Source organism: Glycine soja, chromosome 19, assembly GCF_004193775.1.
Source record: "Glycine soja cultivar W05 chromosome 19, ASM419377v2, whole genome shotgun sequence".
In the NCBI taxonomy this organism is placed as follows: domain Eukaryota; kingdom Viridiplantae; phylum Streptophyta; class Magnoliopsida; order Fabales; family Fabaceae; genus Glycine; species Glycine soja.
Window position 1 is genome coordinate 49,287,413 of NC_041020.1, and position 16,555 is coordinate 49,303,967.

Consider the following 16,555-nt stretch of genomic DNA (forward strand, 5'->3'; position numbering starts at 1 on the left):
CACAATAACAACAACTAGATAAGTAACTTTATATAATTTTACAACGTTGTTACTTTAACTATTACAATAAAATAACACACACAACTAATTTTATATTAATTAACCTTAACCATTATTATAATAACAACATATAAAATTAATTTTATATTAATTAACTTTTTTATATAGAGAGAGACACACATTAAAAGTTTTAAAGAAATTTGATTTTGTGTTCTCAATCAAAATTTATCCTTACTCTCTATTATCATTATGTATTGAAATAAGTTAAACCGTTAAAAAGATATTTATAACCTAACCTACATCTATCTCAATCTCGGACTAGACCAATTTTTTTAGAAATAAATTACACTCAAACTTTTATAAAAATCCATTTGATTAAAATATTAGACTTTAGACCATTTAAAAAATCTTATAGACCTAGTAGGTTGATCTATTTAAGTAATTATAAGTATAACTTTTACTAATATTAAAATTGTTATAATATATCAAAGTTTTACATTTATTTTTTTATTTTTTAAAACTATTAAACATGTTGACCTATGTAGAGAGTAAAAAATATAAGATTATTGATTGATAAATTTATACTCTATTTAAACGACTTATTATAAAATATGATTTTTAACTAACTTATCATGAAAGTAATAAACTTATATATGAACTTTTATAAAATTAAATTTGCATGTTTTTACCTTTGTTTTATGTTTTGATTGATAATGATTTAGATTTTTAAAAATTATAATTTATTTTACTTAGAGATTTTTCTTAATAATCTATGAACTTATTAACCCATGAAAAAAAAAATCTATAACCTTAAGAAAGTTAAGTTGGACTTTTAAATGGACCAACCTAAAAATAAAACCTTGTTTTGCCTAATCTGTTTCCACTCCTGCTTTCAAGAATGAATACGCAAATGGCACTATTTGATTAGAAATAGAGATCACGCCCGCCACCCCACATTAGCCGACATCTCCGTCTTGTATTTGTCTTTTTCAACTTTTCAACCCACCATTACTTGTGCTTGTGTTTCATTACAAAAAGTTTGTCACATTATAAATAATATTATTATTATTTCTATAAATATTTTACAAATTAATACTTCAAAAGTAAAAAAAAATAATGTTACACCTATTAATAATTTATGAATAATTCTGGATTCAATTCCTATCTCCCTAGTCCCTACGCAAAATATCCAGACACCAAATATCATTAAATTAATTATTGAAGCATGATAAATTTAAAATGATAAAGAAAGTCACAATTAATTACTGGTCAAATTTTGAAATTTGATATCTATATATTTTCAAATAATTATAATTTTCCTATTTTGATTTATTTTAAATCATATATAATCTTAATTAATAATATGTATTGCCAAGTTTTTACATTTTTAATCAATACAAAATTATTATACTTGATAATTACTATTTTTAACATAATTATTACAAAAATTAATAAACTCACCGTAGACTTATAATTAAATAATAATATAGAAGACTTTTACTCTGGGAATACTTGTATTGTATTATTTATTCTAATATACAAGTGAGATTTGATGATATTGTTAAATTCTTTTTAAAATATTACTAGCTAACCATATGTTACTTTCGAAATAATTAATGAATGTTACTTTTTTTAGGTGTTCATTTTTTCAACATAAAATATTTTAAATTTTAATCAAATATTTTTTTATAATTTTGTACAAATAAAAATTTAAGTCATATTTATAATTTATAATATTTAAAATTTAAAAAATATTTTTGAAAGGAAAGAAAGAAAGAGAAATATCTACTAAAATTACGTTTGGTAAGCCTTTTGAATCTTATAAACTCTTTTGATTACCTTATAAGTTTTTTTTTTTATCAAAATAAATTTGTTTGATACATATATTTATTTTAATAGCTTATTTTTCACAAAAGCTACTCCAAATAACTTGTTTTGATATGATATTAGCTTATAAAAAATAAGGTAACTTATAGTATTAGTTTTTTTCTTCTTCTCAATTTTCTTCTTATTATTTTGTTTGAAATTTTATTTTATCTTTTTATTAATTTAAACTCCTCTTATCTTTTTATTAGTTTGTCTAAAAAACTTAGTATATAATTTTATGTTCTTATAGACATATGAGGTACACAAACAACAATCAATTCATCAATTATAATCAAAACATCATTTCTTAAAGTTAGAAACACATTAAACTATACAAATTCTTACAATTATTTTCTAATCATATAAGGAAGAGACCTATACCTCAAAGTTCTTATTGTACATATAAAAAAATGAATGTTTAAAAAAATATAAAGAAAAAACACTTTTTTACTTTTTCAAAAAATAATATTATTAATAAAAAATGAATGGTTCTTAATGTACACATAACAATAATATTGTTAACAAAAAATGATTTTAAATAATATAATTCTAATTAAATTTATTCAAATTAATTTTACTTTTCCAAAGAAAAGGAAAAACTTAATTTGACCATTTTTATAATACAAAATTTAAAAATTATTATCCCACTTTTTAAGATGATAAGATATTAGAAATACTATAAATATTAAACATGTGAATTGTGCGTTGGTTTACTTTGTTTGGATCGGTCTCTGAAATTCTCCTGCTATTAACGCCATCTGATTTTACTCTCTAAACATTCTCATCATAAGGTATATTATTTCATTTCATTTTCTTTCTCTCCATCTATTTCTATTATTGCTTTCACTTCCTCTAATATCTGATTACTAATAACTCCTCCTTTAATTATCCATCTTATACTTACAAATTCTCGATTACGTTTCATCTGCTTAAATTGGTTTATTTCTCTTACTTTACCTGAGTCTTATAGTACATCATTATTTTCTTGGTACTGATTCATTTGTTTAAGTTTATCATCTCAATCAAAATAAATTAATATTTGTTCAAACTTCTTGCTTCAGTTTTCTATGCTTGATCTTGTTTTAAGCAACGTGTTTATGCTCCAATACTGTAAATATTGTTTTTGATGAAATTTTAGATTATTGGATGAGGATTGTTAATAGATAAACAATATTTCTTATTTTTGTTTTTTTTCCTTGCTAAGTGTGTTCAGTTTCTTCAACCCTTTCCCTTGACTTATTCATATCATTTTGGGAAGAAGGTCAAAGTTTGATCTGTTTCAACTTTCAGCAATCGGTTTCTCCTTTCGAAGCTAATTGAGTTGGTTGGATGATGGCTACCACTGGAATTTCATCTTCTGAGTGGCGTAAGCTCTCCCCGGGTGTTACCACGGCCTTGGCATCGGCTTTTCTCGAATGGTTGCTGATCTTTTTCCTGTTTATCGATGCCGTTTTTTCTTATGTTATAGCAAAGTTTGCTGGTTACTGCAAATTGCAAATACCGTGCCTGTTGTGCTCAAGGCTTGATCATGTGTTAGGCAAGGAGGACTTGATTTGTAGTGGTCATAAGACGGAGATTTCTTCTTTAGTCCTTTGTCGTGCACATGATAAGCTTGTAAATGTTCAAGGAATGTGTGAAAGTTGCCTCTTCTCTTTTGCTACCATCAACAAATCCAATGCTGAAACTTACAGGTTATTGGTGGGTAAATTAGGGGAGGGATCTGTGACCAGATTCGATCAGGATCCATTACTTGGTGAAAATTCAAAGTGCTGTTCTTGTTGTAATGAGCAATGGGTTTTAAAAGGTTATGATCGAAGGTTGGTAATTACCAAGTCAATTGGGTCTGGCAATGCTGATTTTGATGAATCAAACGTTGTTGGAAACAAATTTCACAAGAAAAGAAGAGCTAAACCATTTGTATCATCCAGAGCTACACACCTTAGAAATAAACAGGCAGATCCTTTGTCTCATGTCGGTTACACTGAGCTAAAGATTACTTCGGATACTGAGTCTGAACCGGATGTTTCCTTATCTGATGATGATGGTACGAGCATACCAGTTCAGGGTACATATGACACCAAGGAAGATATAGAAGTTCCATGTGAACATATGGAGCCTCACATCCCCGATTCAAATGAGAATTTGGCTTTTGAGAAGCTAGGGACTTCAGCTTCTGGACTTCAGCCATCGTTATCAGAGTCAGGAATGCAATTAGAAAATACAGATGTTCATGGCACTAAATCTACAGCAGAAACAACAGAAAGTAGAGATGGCTTGGCCAAACTTGATTCTCAGCAGCATGTTGAGAGAAATGCTGTTTGTGCTTCCCCAAGAGAGCTTATTTCCTTTAATGAAGTCCCTGCATCATCAAATAAAATAGGAGTTCCTGTTGAAGTATCAAAGGAAAACTGTAAGTTATTTTCTACTGTTGCTTTTATATACCATTTAACACTTGGATCTGAAGGATGGAGGGGTATCTTGTAGTTCATTGCAGAAAGTTGATGAAAGAAATAAGCTAGTTCTTAATGTAGTTCATTGCAGAAAGTTGATGAAAAGAAATAAGCTAGTTCTTAATAACCAAATGATCTTTATAAATGAGTAAAAAAGTCACTAAGCCTTTTTCGTAGCTGAAAAAAATAGGCCAATTTGATTTGAGTTAACATTTTCTGCATTCGTTTTCTATTTTTTTTTTTACAATTCATTACAAAAATGTCTTCTTATTTTCACATTGTTTCTTGTTGTAAAAGATTTGTATGGAAAATAGTGAAAATGGGATTTTGTTGTCACTTTTTCCTATCTTTAAAAACAGGAAATAAAATGAAAACAAGATGATATTTCAGTAACTATTTATGAAAACAGAAAACATTTTATCAAACCAAATAGGCTCCTAATTTTTCACTATTTTAAGTCCATAAGTACCATGAGTATTTGTACTGACAATAAGCCTTTGGTCCATTTTTTTTTTTGGTAGATGATTTGACAACTGATGAAGTAGGGACAAAATCTAAACAAAGAATAACCACAGACTGTGGGGAAATAATTGAGTCAGTTGATAAGCTGACAACATCTGAAGCAGGTTTAGAGTCAACCCCCTTTTCTAGTGATATTGGTCAGCAAAATCCCAATTTACTAGATCTTGGTGATGCCTATAAGCTTGCTGTCAGTAACAGCAGAGGAAGACCTGGCATGCCTGTAGAACATTGGCTTGGAAAGGATTCTACAAGAATTAGTGAAGATTTGAAGATATTGCTGTCACAATTTTCAGCTACTCGAGGGACTGATCTGTCTGTTAATGATATCAGTCCTAGATTGTCTATAAACAGTGATGAAGTGAAGACTTCTGATGTTTCTAACTGTGCTGGAATCCAGATACTTCAAAAAATGATTTCACTTGAGCGAAATGAATCTGGTTTGTCTCTAGATGGAAGCCTTGTTAGTGAAATTGAAGGTGAAAGCGCAGTCGACAGGCTAAAAAGACAAGTTGACCATGACAGGAAACTTATGAATGCTTTGTATAAAGAGCTGGAGGAAGAAAGAAATGCTTCTGCAGTTGCTGCAAATCAAGCATTAGCCATGATCACAAGGCTGCAGGAAGAAAAGGCAACATTACATATGGAAGCCTTGCAATACTTAAGAATGATGGATGAGGAGTCTGAGTATGAAACAGAAGCTTTGCAAAAAGCTAATCGCCTTCTTGTTGAGAAGGAGAAAGAGATAGAAGAGTTGGAAGCTAAGCTTGAGTTATATAGGAAGAAGTTCCCTGATGAATCAGTGCTGGAAAACATGGTGGATACAAACTCTGAAATGAAGGTGAAAGATATTGGATTGGATCATTGCATTGAAAAGGATGAAAGTATCCTTGGAAAGTCAGTTTCTGAAAATACTAATATATCTGACAAATCTGAATTTCTACCCACATCTCTGGAAAAACAGAATGTTCAATCTGTAAAAAATTCACCATTGGAGTTTCAAGATGAAAGGTTATATATTTCCCAACGTTTGAAGAAGTTGGAGAAGCAAGTTTACTTTTTCCTGAATATTCATCAATCTCAGGATAATTGGCTAAATTCTGAAAACGATGAAAAGGAATCTCTGGAAAACTGTGAGAAGTTGGATAATGATATTCTAATGCAAGAAACTGTTTGTTCTCCTAAATTAAATTCAGATGACATGGGTGATGATTCCTCATCCAAGGAACCTCCAGTTTGCAAGCAAAATGGTGAACTTGGATACAATGGACATAGCTCCCCTGCGCTCTGTAGGAATAATGATTTATCTTCTACTGGTAGTTTGGTTTCAGATTTTATTGGAAGGTTGCAAGTTCTTGAGGCAGATTTGAGTTTCCTTAAGCATAGTATCAACTTATCGAGCAATGGAGAAGAAGGACTTAAATTATTGCAGGAGATAGCTGATCAGCTACAACAATTACGCCAGATTGGGATAAGAGAATTAGATCAACCTGTTGCTTGAGGCTGTATATAAGGTCAGTAGTTATTGCTGAACGATTAGGTAAAAAATCAAGGCATCTCTTTCTCTATTTTGTTTCTTAAAATTATATTGATCCATTTTGCTTTATCTGTCTGTTTGTTTGCCTTTGGACTAATTTACAAAAGAAATTTGTCTATGATAAGTATGTGCCCATGCAGTTTATCATATTAAGCATGGAGGAAAATGTTTGACCAAGTTCAATATATGTTTAGTGACAGAAGCTTCTAAATTTTAATGGGCAAATTTTATAAACTTGGATAGGTAACAACTAACAAATAAAAGGGATTATTTTCTAATTGGGTGCTAATTAGGGGATTTTTTTTAAATGTTGACTTATTTATAATATTACTAGACATTTCTGAAAATTAGAAATAATAAATAGCTGATGATAAATTTGGCAGCGAAGTGGGATTAATGTCATGATGACATGCAGTTGGATAATAGAGCAAATCAAGTCAAGTTAGTAGTTTCCTCTTGAAATGTCGTTGCTGCTCTGTTCAAGAGTGAAAAGGTTTACAGATGAAAGGATGATTCAATGCTGAAAGTTATGCATATTAAAATGCAGCTGTAGATTTAGAGGAAGTGAAGTCTTGTTTATGGAATAGTTTATTTCTTTAGTTGGTAGGTTTGTGTAATTGTTTATGGAGAGATCATGCAATCACGTATAAGTATAGAGAATAACTATAATTTAACAACTGTGAAATGAAAGGATGATATGGTGATGTGTATGGTCTCTGAATTCGAAGACAGAGGAAGAAGGGAAATAAGATAGGAAGGGTATAGACCAAATTCTCATTAAAATTTGTCAATCAATACATGGCCAAATATATCTCAGTCACATGCTCACTATTCTAACTAACTGCCCAAAGGAATCTAAGAATTGATCCCCTCTAACAGAATACATGATAAGAGCCTTCTAGAATAAGCTGAGTCACTCTCCCTATTATTACAATATCAGATATCTAAAAGCTAATGATAAAGCACGTAATCCTTCATCTTTTTCGGTGTAAGAATAATCCTTTTGGGCCTCAACTCTGCTTCAGTGGCAATCCGTCCACTCTCCTCAATGGCCTGTACTTGACAAATGGGCTCAGTCATAGCATGTGGAAAAAATATAATCTATAGATTCTAATCAATTTAAAAAGAAAATAAGAAATAAGCAGTAGAAGTGTTTCTTCTAGCCATTTTTCCTTAGCAATGAGAGGCAACAAATGAATGGGAAGATCATTATTCATATAATATCAGAGGGCTATTCATGTTGATGCCCGCAGAACTTCACAAGTAGGCTTCTTAGTTGTTTACCTCATGGCATATGTGTTCCCCGTTGTTTGCAGACTTATAAAAATGATACGTATACAAAGAAATGAAGCTTGATTTTGTAAATAAATCAAAATCCAACTAATTAGTGATTCTGGCCGTCTTATATGAAATCTTAACTCAACTACTGATCAAAAATAAAAAATAAATAAAAAAATCATCACCTGACTTGTGTAGTAGTCCGAGACTGAGTTTTAGGAACATATCACGTGGTGCAGTGTTCAAATATGGTATATATTCACTATTTAGAATGAAGCAGCATAGTCTTGGTATCGTATTTAGTATGTAAGTTTATTTGCTCTATATATCGGACTACGTTGTGAATATTACTTGGTGTCTGTCTTATGGATATGGTTGCAAAATACAATATTGATTATTGACATCTCAAGCCAGGTTACTCAATCCCAGCTGTTTACAATTTTGCATCAGATTTTACTATTTTAGTATATGCAATTTTTTTTACCGTTTGGATTTATATATTTACAGATTCATACACTTATGATTGGATCCGCAACCAGGAGGAAGTTACCTTGTGCACTAGTGAACCAGGTTACCAAGGCTGGTTGCAACTGTACAGTAACATAGCTTGCTTTCATCCAGGATATAAGAAAATAGGATTTTAAATAATTTTTTTTTCTTTTTCTCCCCCTGCCTTTTTGTTCGGGGTTTCATTGAACGTTTTGCTGCATTGAGTTGACAAGGTTTTCATCTGCCCATTCAAATTTTCATTTTACAATAAAATTTTCCCTTTGCCGTTTTGCATTGTAATTTGTAAATGAGTGAGTGCTTGTTAATTGGTGTCGTCTTGTATTGGATTGAGTAGTTTGGAAACAGAGTAAATTAACATCTGTGAGAATTTTATATATGGGCGCTATTTGCTCCAGTGTTTGTATAAATATTGCTCCAGTGTTATACTCGTGTCTGTTTATTTTGATTTTTTTTATAGAATTAATTTTGATGAAATTGATTTTACTAGATGTCTGTGGTAAAACATCTACACACAATCCCAATCAGAAATTACCATAGGTTTATTTATATAAACAAAAAATTATATAGGAAACAACTGATAGAGAAACAGGGGATTCTTTTCCCATTTGACTAAGCTACTGTAGGTTATTCATAGTTGACTAAGCAACTGCAACCACATATGATTCAGAAATTTTGTTTAGTGGAGACAAAAAATAATTAATATTCTTTAGACGAAAAATAATATAAGTTCTATTAGTAAAGTATCAGAGAAAATGAAAATATTAAAAATTAAATAGATAAAATTAGTACTAGTTTATTTATTTTTTGTCTTTATAACTTTTTACATTTATCTTTTTAAAATAATTGTCTTAAGGAGACAACACCTGTTTTTTACGGGAACAAAAATAATATTTATTCAATATATTAAAGTTGAGAAATTAATTTGTGGGAACAATTACTCTTGCTTTTCACATAGATCCGTCCCTGCACATATTGCTGCATTAAACAGTTTTAATTTCTCATGATCCCATTAAACAGAGTTCAGCCAAAAATCTAACTCATGCGTTAGAAGTTAAGTCTCATTCATATAGTATATTATTCAAACATTATTTTTAGTCAATACTTGAGTTGAGTCTTTGGCAATACTCAACCAGTTCACCCATAGTCATACGCTCCGATTAAATCACTTGATGAAGCCAGGCCAGATACCCAAGTTGTACTTGTAGACGACTTGTGGTTCGATTCAATCTGTATCACATATAGACTCACCTATTTTCAAATTATGCGCTCAAATTTTAAGTCGGTATTATTATTATTATTATTATTATTATTATTATTTAACCAATATGCTTTCATTCAGTATTTCCATATATTCCTTTTCTATTATAGGAATAATTTTACGAATTTATCTCGCGGACATGGTAAGTCAGTCTTTTGATCATTGTCAGTCAATAGAAAACATGATCGAAGATTATTGAAAAAGGGGAATTAATATTTGCCCTTTCCAAAATTGTTTTTGACCCTAACCCATGAATGTGCAAATACCAAAACATCCTTTTGTTTCTTTCATCCCACGTTGGCAACCACCTACCCTTTCTGGCAAATCAATGAAATTAAGATTTCGTAATGTTACACAAATTATTACACGATGAAATCATAATTGTTGTGTTTTTTTTTTTCAAAATAAAATATACAACAGAAATTTGATTATGTTGTATAGTGTAATAAAATCATACTTCTTTTATACTTTCTTAATGAACTCCCATTTCTTTTATACTTTCTTAATGAACTCCCATTTTGTTGTGTATTTTTTTCATACATTCAACTATATAATGGAAATACACTTCCATTTCACCGGTGGGAATGTGAAAAGAAATACAACAAAATCACAATTCTATTATATATTATACAACAGAATTCTAATTTCACTGTACAAATGTTTTGTATACCCCACTAATGCTGGAAAAGTGTTTTTCCTTGTACATTGTTGAGAAAACTATCTTTAGAATTTGAGAATATTGATAGGGCCCAAAAGCAATGATGTTGGAGAAAATAGCAACTCCTTCATAAAGTTGTGAACAAATTAAACCCAAGCCCACTTTATATCGTGGGTCGATGAAATATAAGCTCCATGACGTTGTCAGTTCTTAAATTTGTTCAAACACTCAAACTTGTTCACACACGAAGACAAAAAAAGAAAAAAAAAACACTTCAAACTTGTACCAAGAAAATGCTTGGCAATGTACATCACTAGAGTTGACCCCGGAAAAAAAGAAAGGAAAAGGAAAGGAAAAAACACAGCATGACTAGAAAAATAATAAAAAGGACAGAAAAGTAGAAAATGTGTAGCAATCAAAATAAACTCTTTGAACATAAACTTAATTAAAATAAGATTAAAGTATATATGTGAATGCTTAGTATATGAGAGGAAAATTCCGGGTGTTTGATTTAGACTACCTACACCGCCATTGACAATTTCAAGCCGCGGATTTTGGTCAACTCATTAGTATAACGTTCAAAGCTCATCTTATATATAAAACACTAAGCATCTCTTTAAATTTCATTAAACCCACACTCCACCGTCATAATCCACTCTAACCTTCAAAGTTTCCCTTCTTATAGTCTTTGGATAATTCACATTTTCCCCACCTCAATCAGACAATCACATTAGAGGCGTTTAATTAATTTCCTTATCACAAAAATGGGTTATTGCTACATGAAGTTGTGTGTGCTCACAACAATGATTCTGGTGTTGAGTTTGCAGAAAACAAGGGGAGCAAGAACATTGGAGGGAGAGCAATGGTTGCACAATAATCTGGTACTCCATTCATTGCAAAGAGGCCACGTACGGTCTTCTCAAAGAAACCCATGTTCGACCGTACCTGGGCGCAGTCGAGGGCGCTGCACTTTGGGAGAAATTAATGTGGCTGGTCATCAATATCATGTTGCAATTGCTCATGCACCACCACTCTTCCAGAACGTGCTTCCCAAGTTGGGAGAAGCAAAACCTTCCATTCACACCCCAAAAGATCGACTAGACAATTAAAACACTTACTCTGTCAAAAATTACTCTAATATACATGTGTGTATTATATGTCATCTGTGTCAGATCTTTTACTCCTCCAAGACAGATATACAACTTACTGTGTATGCAATTTTTTATACTGATACATTTTTTTTAATCTTATGTATTGATTCTTTAATTTATACTATTTTTTTAAAATTTACTGTATCAAATACCTCTCATGTTATATATATAATTTACTTTATCAAATACCTCTCATGTTATATATATGCATTTCCTGTCATTTATGATTTTGTTTTTGATAAGCAAAATGCATGATTGGTACTGGTACTTGGATTAAACATGACAATTCTTCCTACAATTCGGGAATCCTGCTCCCGTTTCCGCATAGTTCTCATGTATATAAAATTTTACTTATATACCCTCATTAATAATATGTATAATGTAAATATAAAGATTAATATAATATTTTACTAGTAAAAAAAATTAAATTATTATATATATAAGTAGTATCTCACAAGTCACAAAGACACAGATATTATCCAAACCCTAAAACGTCTATCAGACTTCGCTCCTTAACTTTCATCTTCACCTTTAATACTTGTGTGATTTTATTACTATTATTATTAATTTATTTTGATATTTTTAGTCATGTTTTAAACTTAGAATTAAAACTTAAATTTATTATTATTAAAAAATTGAGATAAAACAAAAAATTTATATTTTTTTTATAATTTTTGACATTTTTTAATATAAAACGGGGTCTCTGCAAGTTTCTGTGGGGAAGCCAGAGAACGGGGATGAGACAAAAAATAGGAAGCAGGTAAGGTTAGGTTAAGGGACAGAGAGTGGAGAACTACTCCCCGCTCTCTCGCTTGGGTGCCATGCCTAACTTGAATATATATCTTATATAATATTTGACCGCTGTTGAAATAAAAAAAAATAAAAAAAGAATATGTGATGAATAAAATAATGTAATAAGAATAAATAAAAGTAATAGATATTGATGGGATATTTGAAAATAAAAAGTGTTCACACATCATTATTTATTTGTAATTGATAAATTAAGTTATGACTCACAAATATGTTATATATAAAATATGAACTCAAATATAAAATACATATATTTCAAAGTGATCTATTTTGTGAGATTTTTTATTCCTTTAATATTTTTAAGGATAAAAATTTACATAATGATATTATTTTTTTCGTGTATTTTTTAAATCTCAATTTATCATAAAAAATTATGATTAATTCATGATGAAAATAAATAAATTTTGATTGATAATTATTTGCGAATTAAACTTGAATAATATTAAAATGATTTAATCTTGTCTTTATTTAGTTAATAATTTATGTCCAATTAAACTTAATGTTATTTATCGTGCATCTAATTTGTAGGGAACAATTTTATGGTTTAAATGCAACAACAAAAAAGTGTTTTCCCCTTACATGTTTCCTACCTCGTTTATGTTAATGTTTTATCTTGGCGTCAAATGTGCTGGCTGGTGTGCATGCATGGCGTGTCGTGTTTATTATAAGTCATGTGCCACGTGTTCGACAATCACACTTACCTTAGGAACGAAGCGTTGGTTGACTTTCTTGTCCTAAACGAATGTCAAGTCAACTTTCTAATAGTTCAATTCAAGTATCCGGAGCACAAGTTTAAAGTGTGTTTTAAATAATACACAGGAATTAACAAGTACGGTGATTATTCCATAAAAAAAAACAATTATTTATCATTTTACTTTCATTATAAAAAATAATTAATTTTTTTTATAAAGCTAATCCAAACAATATTAGAAAGGTTAACCTGCATGCATTGAACCATTTACACGTAATTTACGTCAAATATTCTCACACGGTGGCTAAAAAATAATTTCTCTGAATATACTTAAAATTATATATTAATTAAAATTGTTTTATTTAAATTCAGTGTTGATCAACCTCTTATTATGATTATACTTGGTAGCCGATCTAGGACCTTAATTTAGGGGTCAATTTATTTAAAAAATAAAAATTAATAATTAATATTACGAAAGGGCTTACAAATTAGAAGAGGGGGTCAAATACACAAATTAGGGGACGGAGACAAAATCTACACACTCAATATAGTTATATGTAATTTTTTAAAAATGAAGGGTGCAAATACTTAAGTTGATTCTCTACAAAATTAGTTATATAATATAGTAAAAAAAAACTAATTTGTCCCGTGACACCTCTATTAATTATAAAAATTAAATTGAATTGATTCTCTAAAGTGATTATATTCCTTAAATCTATACAAGTACGTTTAAATACTTTACTAAAAAACATCTATGCGTTCAAATCTATATCAGCGGTTCTTCCTAATAAAAAAACCTTATTCCAGCCCCGCCATTGAATATTGCTGGTCGCTGGAACTTTCTTTCAATTCTTAGGATGTCATTAAAATACATTCATTTGGTAGAGCACAAAGAAAGTAATCTCCTGTTTCTAATCAATTTCCCTTCCATTGTTTTTTTAATTTTTCTGAATCAAAGGATTTCCCCTGCATTAGATAATATTGATTGAAGGTCATGAAAGGGAATGTACATTGGAGGGTAGTTAATGTGTTATTATTATTATTGGTTGTGGTAACAGTAATAGCCACAATAGTAAGAATTAATAAGTTTTTTTCTTACCTAATTACAATAATGCTATTTTTTTATGTTTTTACTGTAAAATATTTGTCAACTTTGTTGACAATTAATTTTTACTAAAAAATTTGACGGTCTATCTTTTAATTAATATTTTTTATTATTTATAAGTATCGAATTCGAATCTTGTTTAAAATTTGAACTTAGTTAAATTGAACTTGGACCGATATATAACATCGGTTTAGTTTCCTAATATTAAAATAATGTGAAGGGGGAATAGTAAATATAAATAAGTTTTTGTTCTTACTATTTTTTTGGTAATAAAAAGCAGGAAACAATAAATATAAAGTATTATTTCTTTAATTAGAAGTGAAAAAAAATCATTTTTATTTAAGTTTTAAATATAAGGAATTTTCAGGTTAAAAAAATAAAATGATAAATTACTATGCAACCTTTTTAAGTATCCATACTCATTTATATAAATAATATATTTTTTTGTATTGCATGTTTAGAGAGTATAGGTGTATCCTCATAATTTATTAAGTTATAAACTAATTTTGCTGGTGACAACGTTAATTCAAATTTATATAAATAATTATTATATTAAAAACTCAGTATTTGAAAATGGAAAAAAAATCAAGTGGATTTGTTTCTTTTTTATTTTTACTTTTAATTAAGATAAGATTATAAAATATCACATTAGTTTTACTCCATCTATTATTTTATAAAATTTTTAAAAGAAGTAATTAAGTTTTTTATTACTTGTATAAATTCTTAAAAGTAAAAAAGTAAATATTACTTTTATAATTATTAAACAGAATATTTTAATTGAATTTTTCTTTTAAAAAAATGACTAGACTCACAAAATTACCTTCATATCTAAAACCCTCCCTATTAAAGATACTCGAAAACCATAAAATTTTGTCCCTTTGTGACAGCAGCAAGGAGGACAAGGGGCTCAGATTCTAATTTTATTCTGACTCCTGCTGATCATTATTATCTTAAGGATATAAATTAAAGAATATTCACTAAATATTTTTAATTACTTAAACTACGGGTTAAATGGTTTTAATATAATAATTATTCTATTCTCAATAAAAACATTCACTTTCATTACCGTTTACCCTTTTATATTATTAATTTTTAGTTATTTACTCAAGGTTTTTGTTTGCAATCTTGTCATCATTATTGATTAGCTAGTTACTACTCACTACCTGAGAAATCAATTATGTCAAATTCGTTTTATTTCTACCGAAGTGACCCTTAATGTGTTATTGGGCATCGAAATGGGTATCGGCAGAAGGTGCCAAAAGAATGGTGGGGGCATTTTCCCCAACCAAGTCACATGGTGAAGTTCAGAAGTGAGCCAAAAAACTAGAGTACCGCATATAATTGCAAAGTCATTTAAGGCAAGACAAAGAGCTGTTGCTCCAGACCTGTGGTCTCTGCTCGAAGTTGCAAGTAACTAATGCAAAAGGCAATGTGGTGTTGACATTTGCATTTGCAATTTCGCCAGCAACACCCCAAACACGTGAAACCGTGTCATCAACACACTCAATTATTTCTTCCCAAGCAAAGACGCACTGCATCACATTAGAGGCATCAGCCAGCCAATAATAAAAAAGCAAGAAAATCAAGAGTGAATTCAAAAAGCCTAGCTAGCTAGCTAAACCTAAAGACTATTCACTCTTCAGAGATAGGTCATTCTTAGCTATAGCATCAACAGGTTGAGGTACACCTGATTGAAGACTTGACTATTGCATTAATGTTGGAAGAAATGAAATTGACTGAATTTGGTGGACAAAATTGTTGGTAACAAGGACTAAAGATGAGCACTATATGCTTACAAATTTCGTACCAAAAAATCTTACTTCTTGAAGGTGTATTCCTGTTCCAGATTTATGCTTCTAATTTTCTGCCGGCTCGCTTCTCAAAATGAATCATCTTTATAACTAAAATAAAAGTTCATATAAACTTGAGTGTTCACCAATAATCAGGCACCGCCAATAAGTAGTCGAGTCTCCCAAACTATATTAATTCAGATTTAATTTTTTATGGGGTGTATGAATAAAGCTCATTTAAATCATGTAGGTATTTAAAAAGAAATTAATGTGGTTTAAAAATACTACATTCTTAATATGAAAAACAACGATAAGCGTAGGCATTTTTTGAGTAAGCACGGTGATAAAAGCGCGTCATTGATCTTTGTTTGGAAGGAGGACCTACATGCAGGGGCAGCATGGGCTGTGGAAAAAGCATGGCAAGGATGGAAGGAAAAAAAGATGGGATTGGAATTTAAGCACGCAAACCAATTGTGACACCCTAACCACCCGTCATGTTTGAGGAACTGAGACACAAACAGATTGCTTGCTTTTTGATTTGACTCTATTGATCATCAATACAGTAGTATTGCAATTGATATGCATTTTTTTAATAATAAGAATAGGAAAGATATTAATATTACGTGGGAATCTTAGAATGAGGACCTTGGCCAGTAAAAGGCAAAACCAAAGAGGGCCAGATAGGCACAAGGGGTAAGACAGGTTATTGGTGTATTAGAGCCGTAGCCTGTTGCATGTGACCCACACAGGTTGCCATTTGAAAGTACGTAGGGTAAAGAAATAAGCTTGAGTTCAGTTTGACCCATTCATTTATATTTGTTCATGAAATGATGATGATAAGAGTTCTAATATTACAGTTGGAAATGGACTGGACAACACTCTCAATAGATAGGTATATAGGGCATGCATGTGAACCTTTGGGCCCCATTCCC

The 16,555-nt window shown here is 30.2% G+C and overlaps 1 protein-coding gene across 5 annotated transcripts; it reads left to right on the forward strand.

Moving 5' to 3' along the window:
• The first annotated feature begins 2,579 nt into the window (after positions 1-2,579).
• On the forward strand, positions 2,580-8,583 carry LOC114400295 (myosin-binding protein 1-like). Of its 5 annotated transcripts, none has more exons than XM_028362678.1 (4): positions 2,580-2,657; positions 3,157-4,276; positions 4,838-6,349; positions 8,158-8,583. In XM_028362678.1, the coding sequence occupies exons 2-3, from the start codon at positions 3,196-3,198 to the stop codon at positions 6,334-6,336; spliced, it is 2,580 nt and encodes an 859-aa protein (XP_028218479.1). In that variant the 5' UTR covers positions 2,580-2,657; positions 3,157-3,195; the 3' UTR covers positions 6,337-6,349; positions 8,158-8,583. The 5 variants fall into 5 exon arrangements, with proteins under 5 accessions (XP_028218479.1, XP_028218478.1, XP_028218481.1 ...); XM_028362677.1 differs by having other exon boundaries at positions 2,594-2,657; positions 3,071-4,276; XM_028362680.1 differs by lacking the exon at positions 2,580-2,657 and adding an exon at positions 2,698-2,803.
• Positions 8,584-16,555: the final 7,972 nt, after the last annotated feature.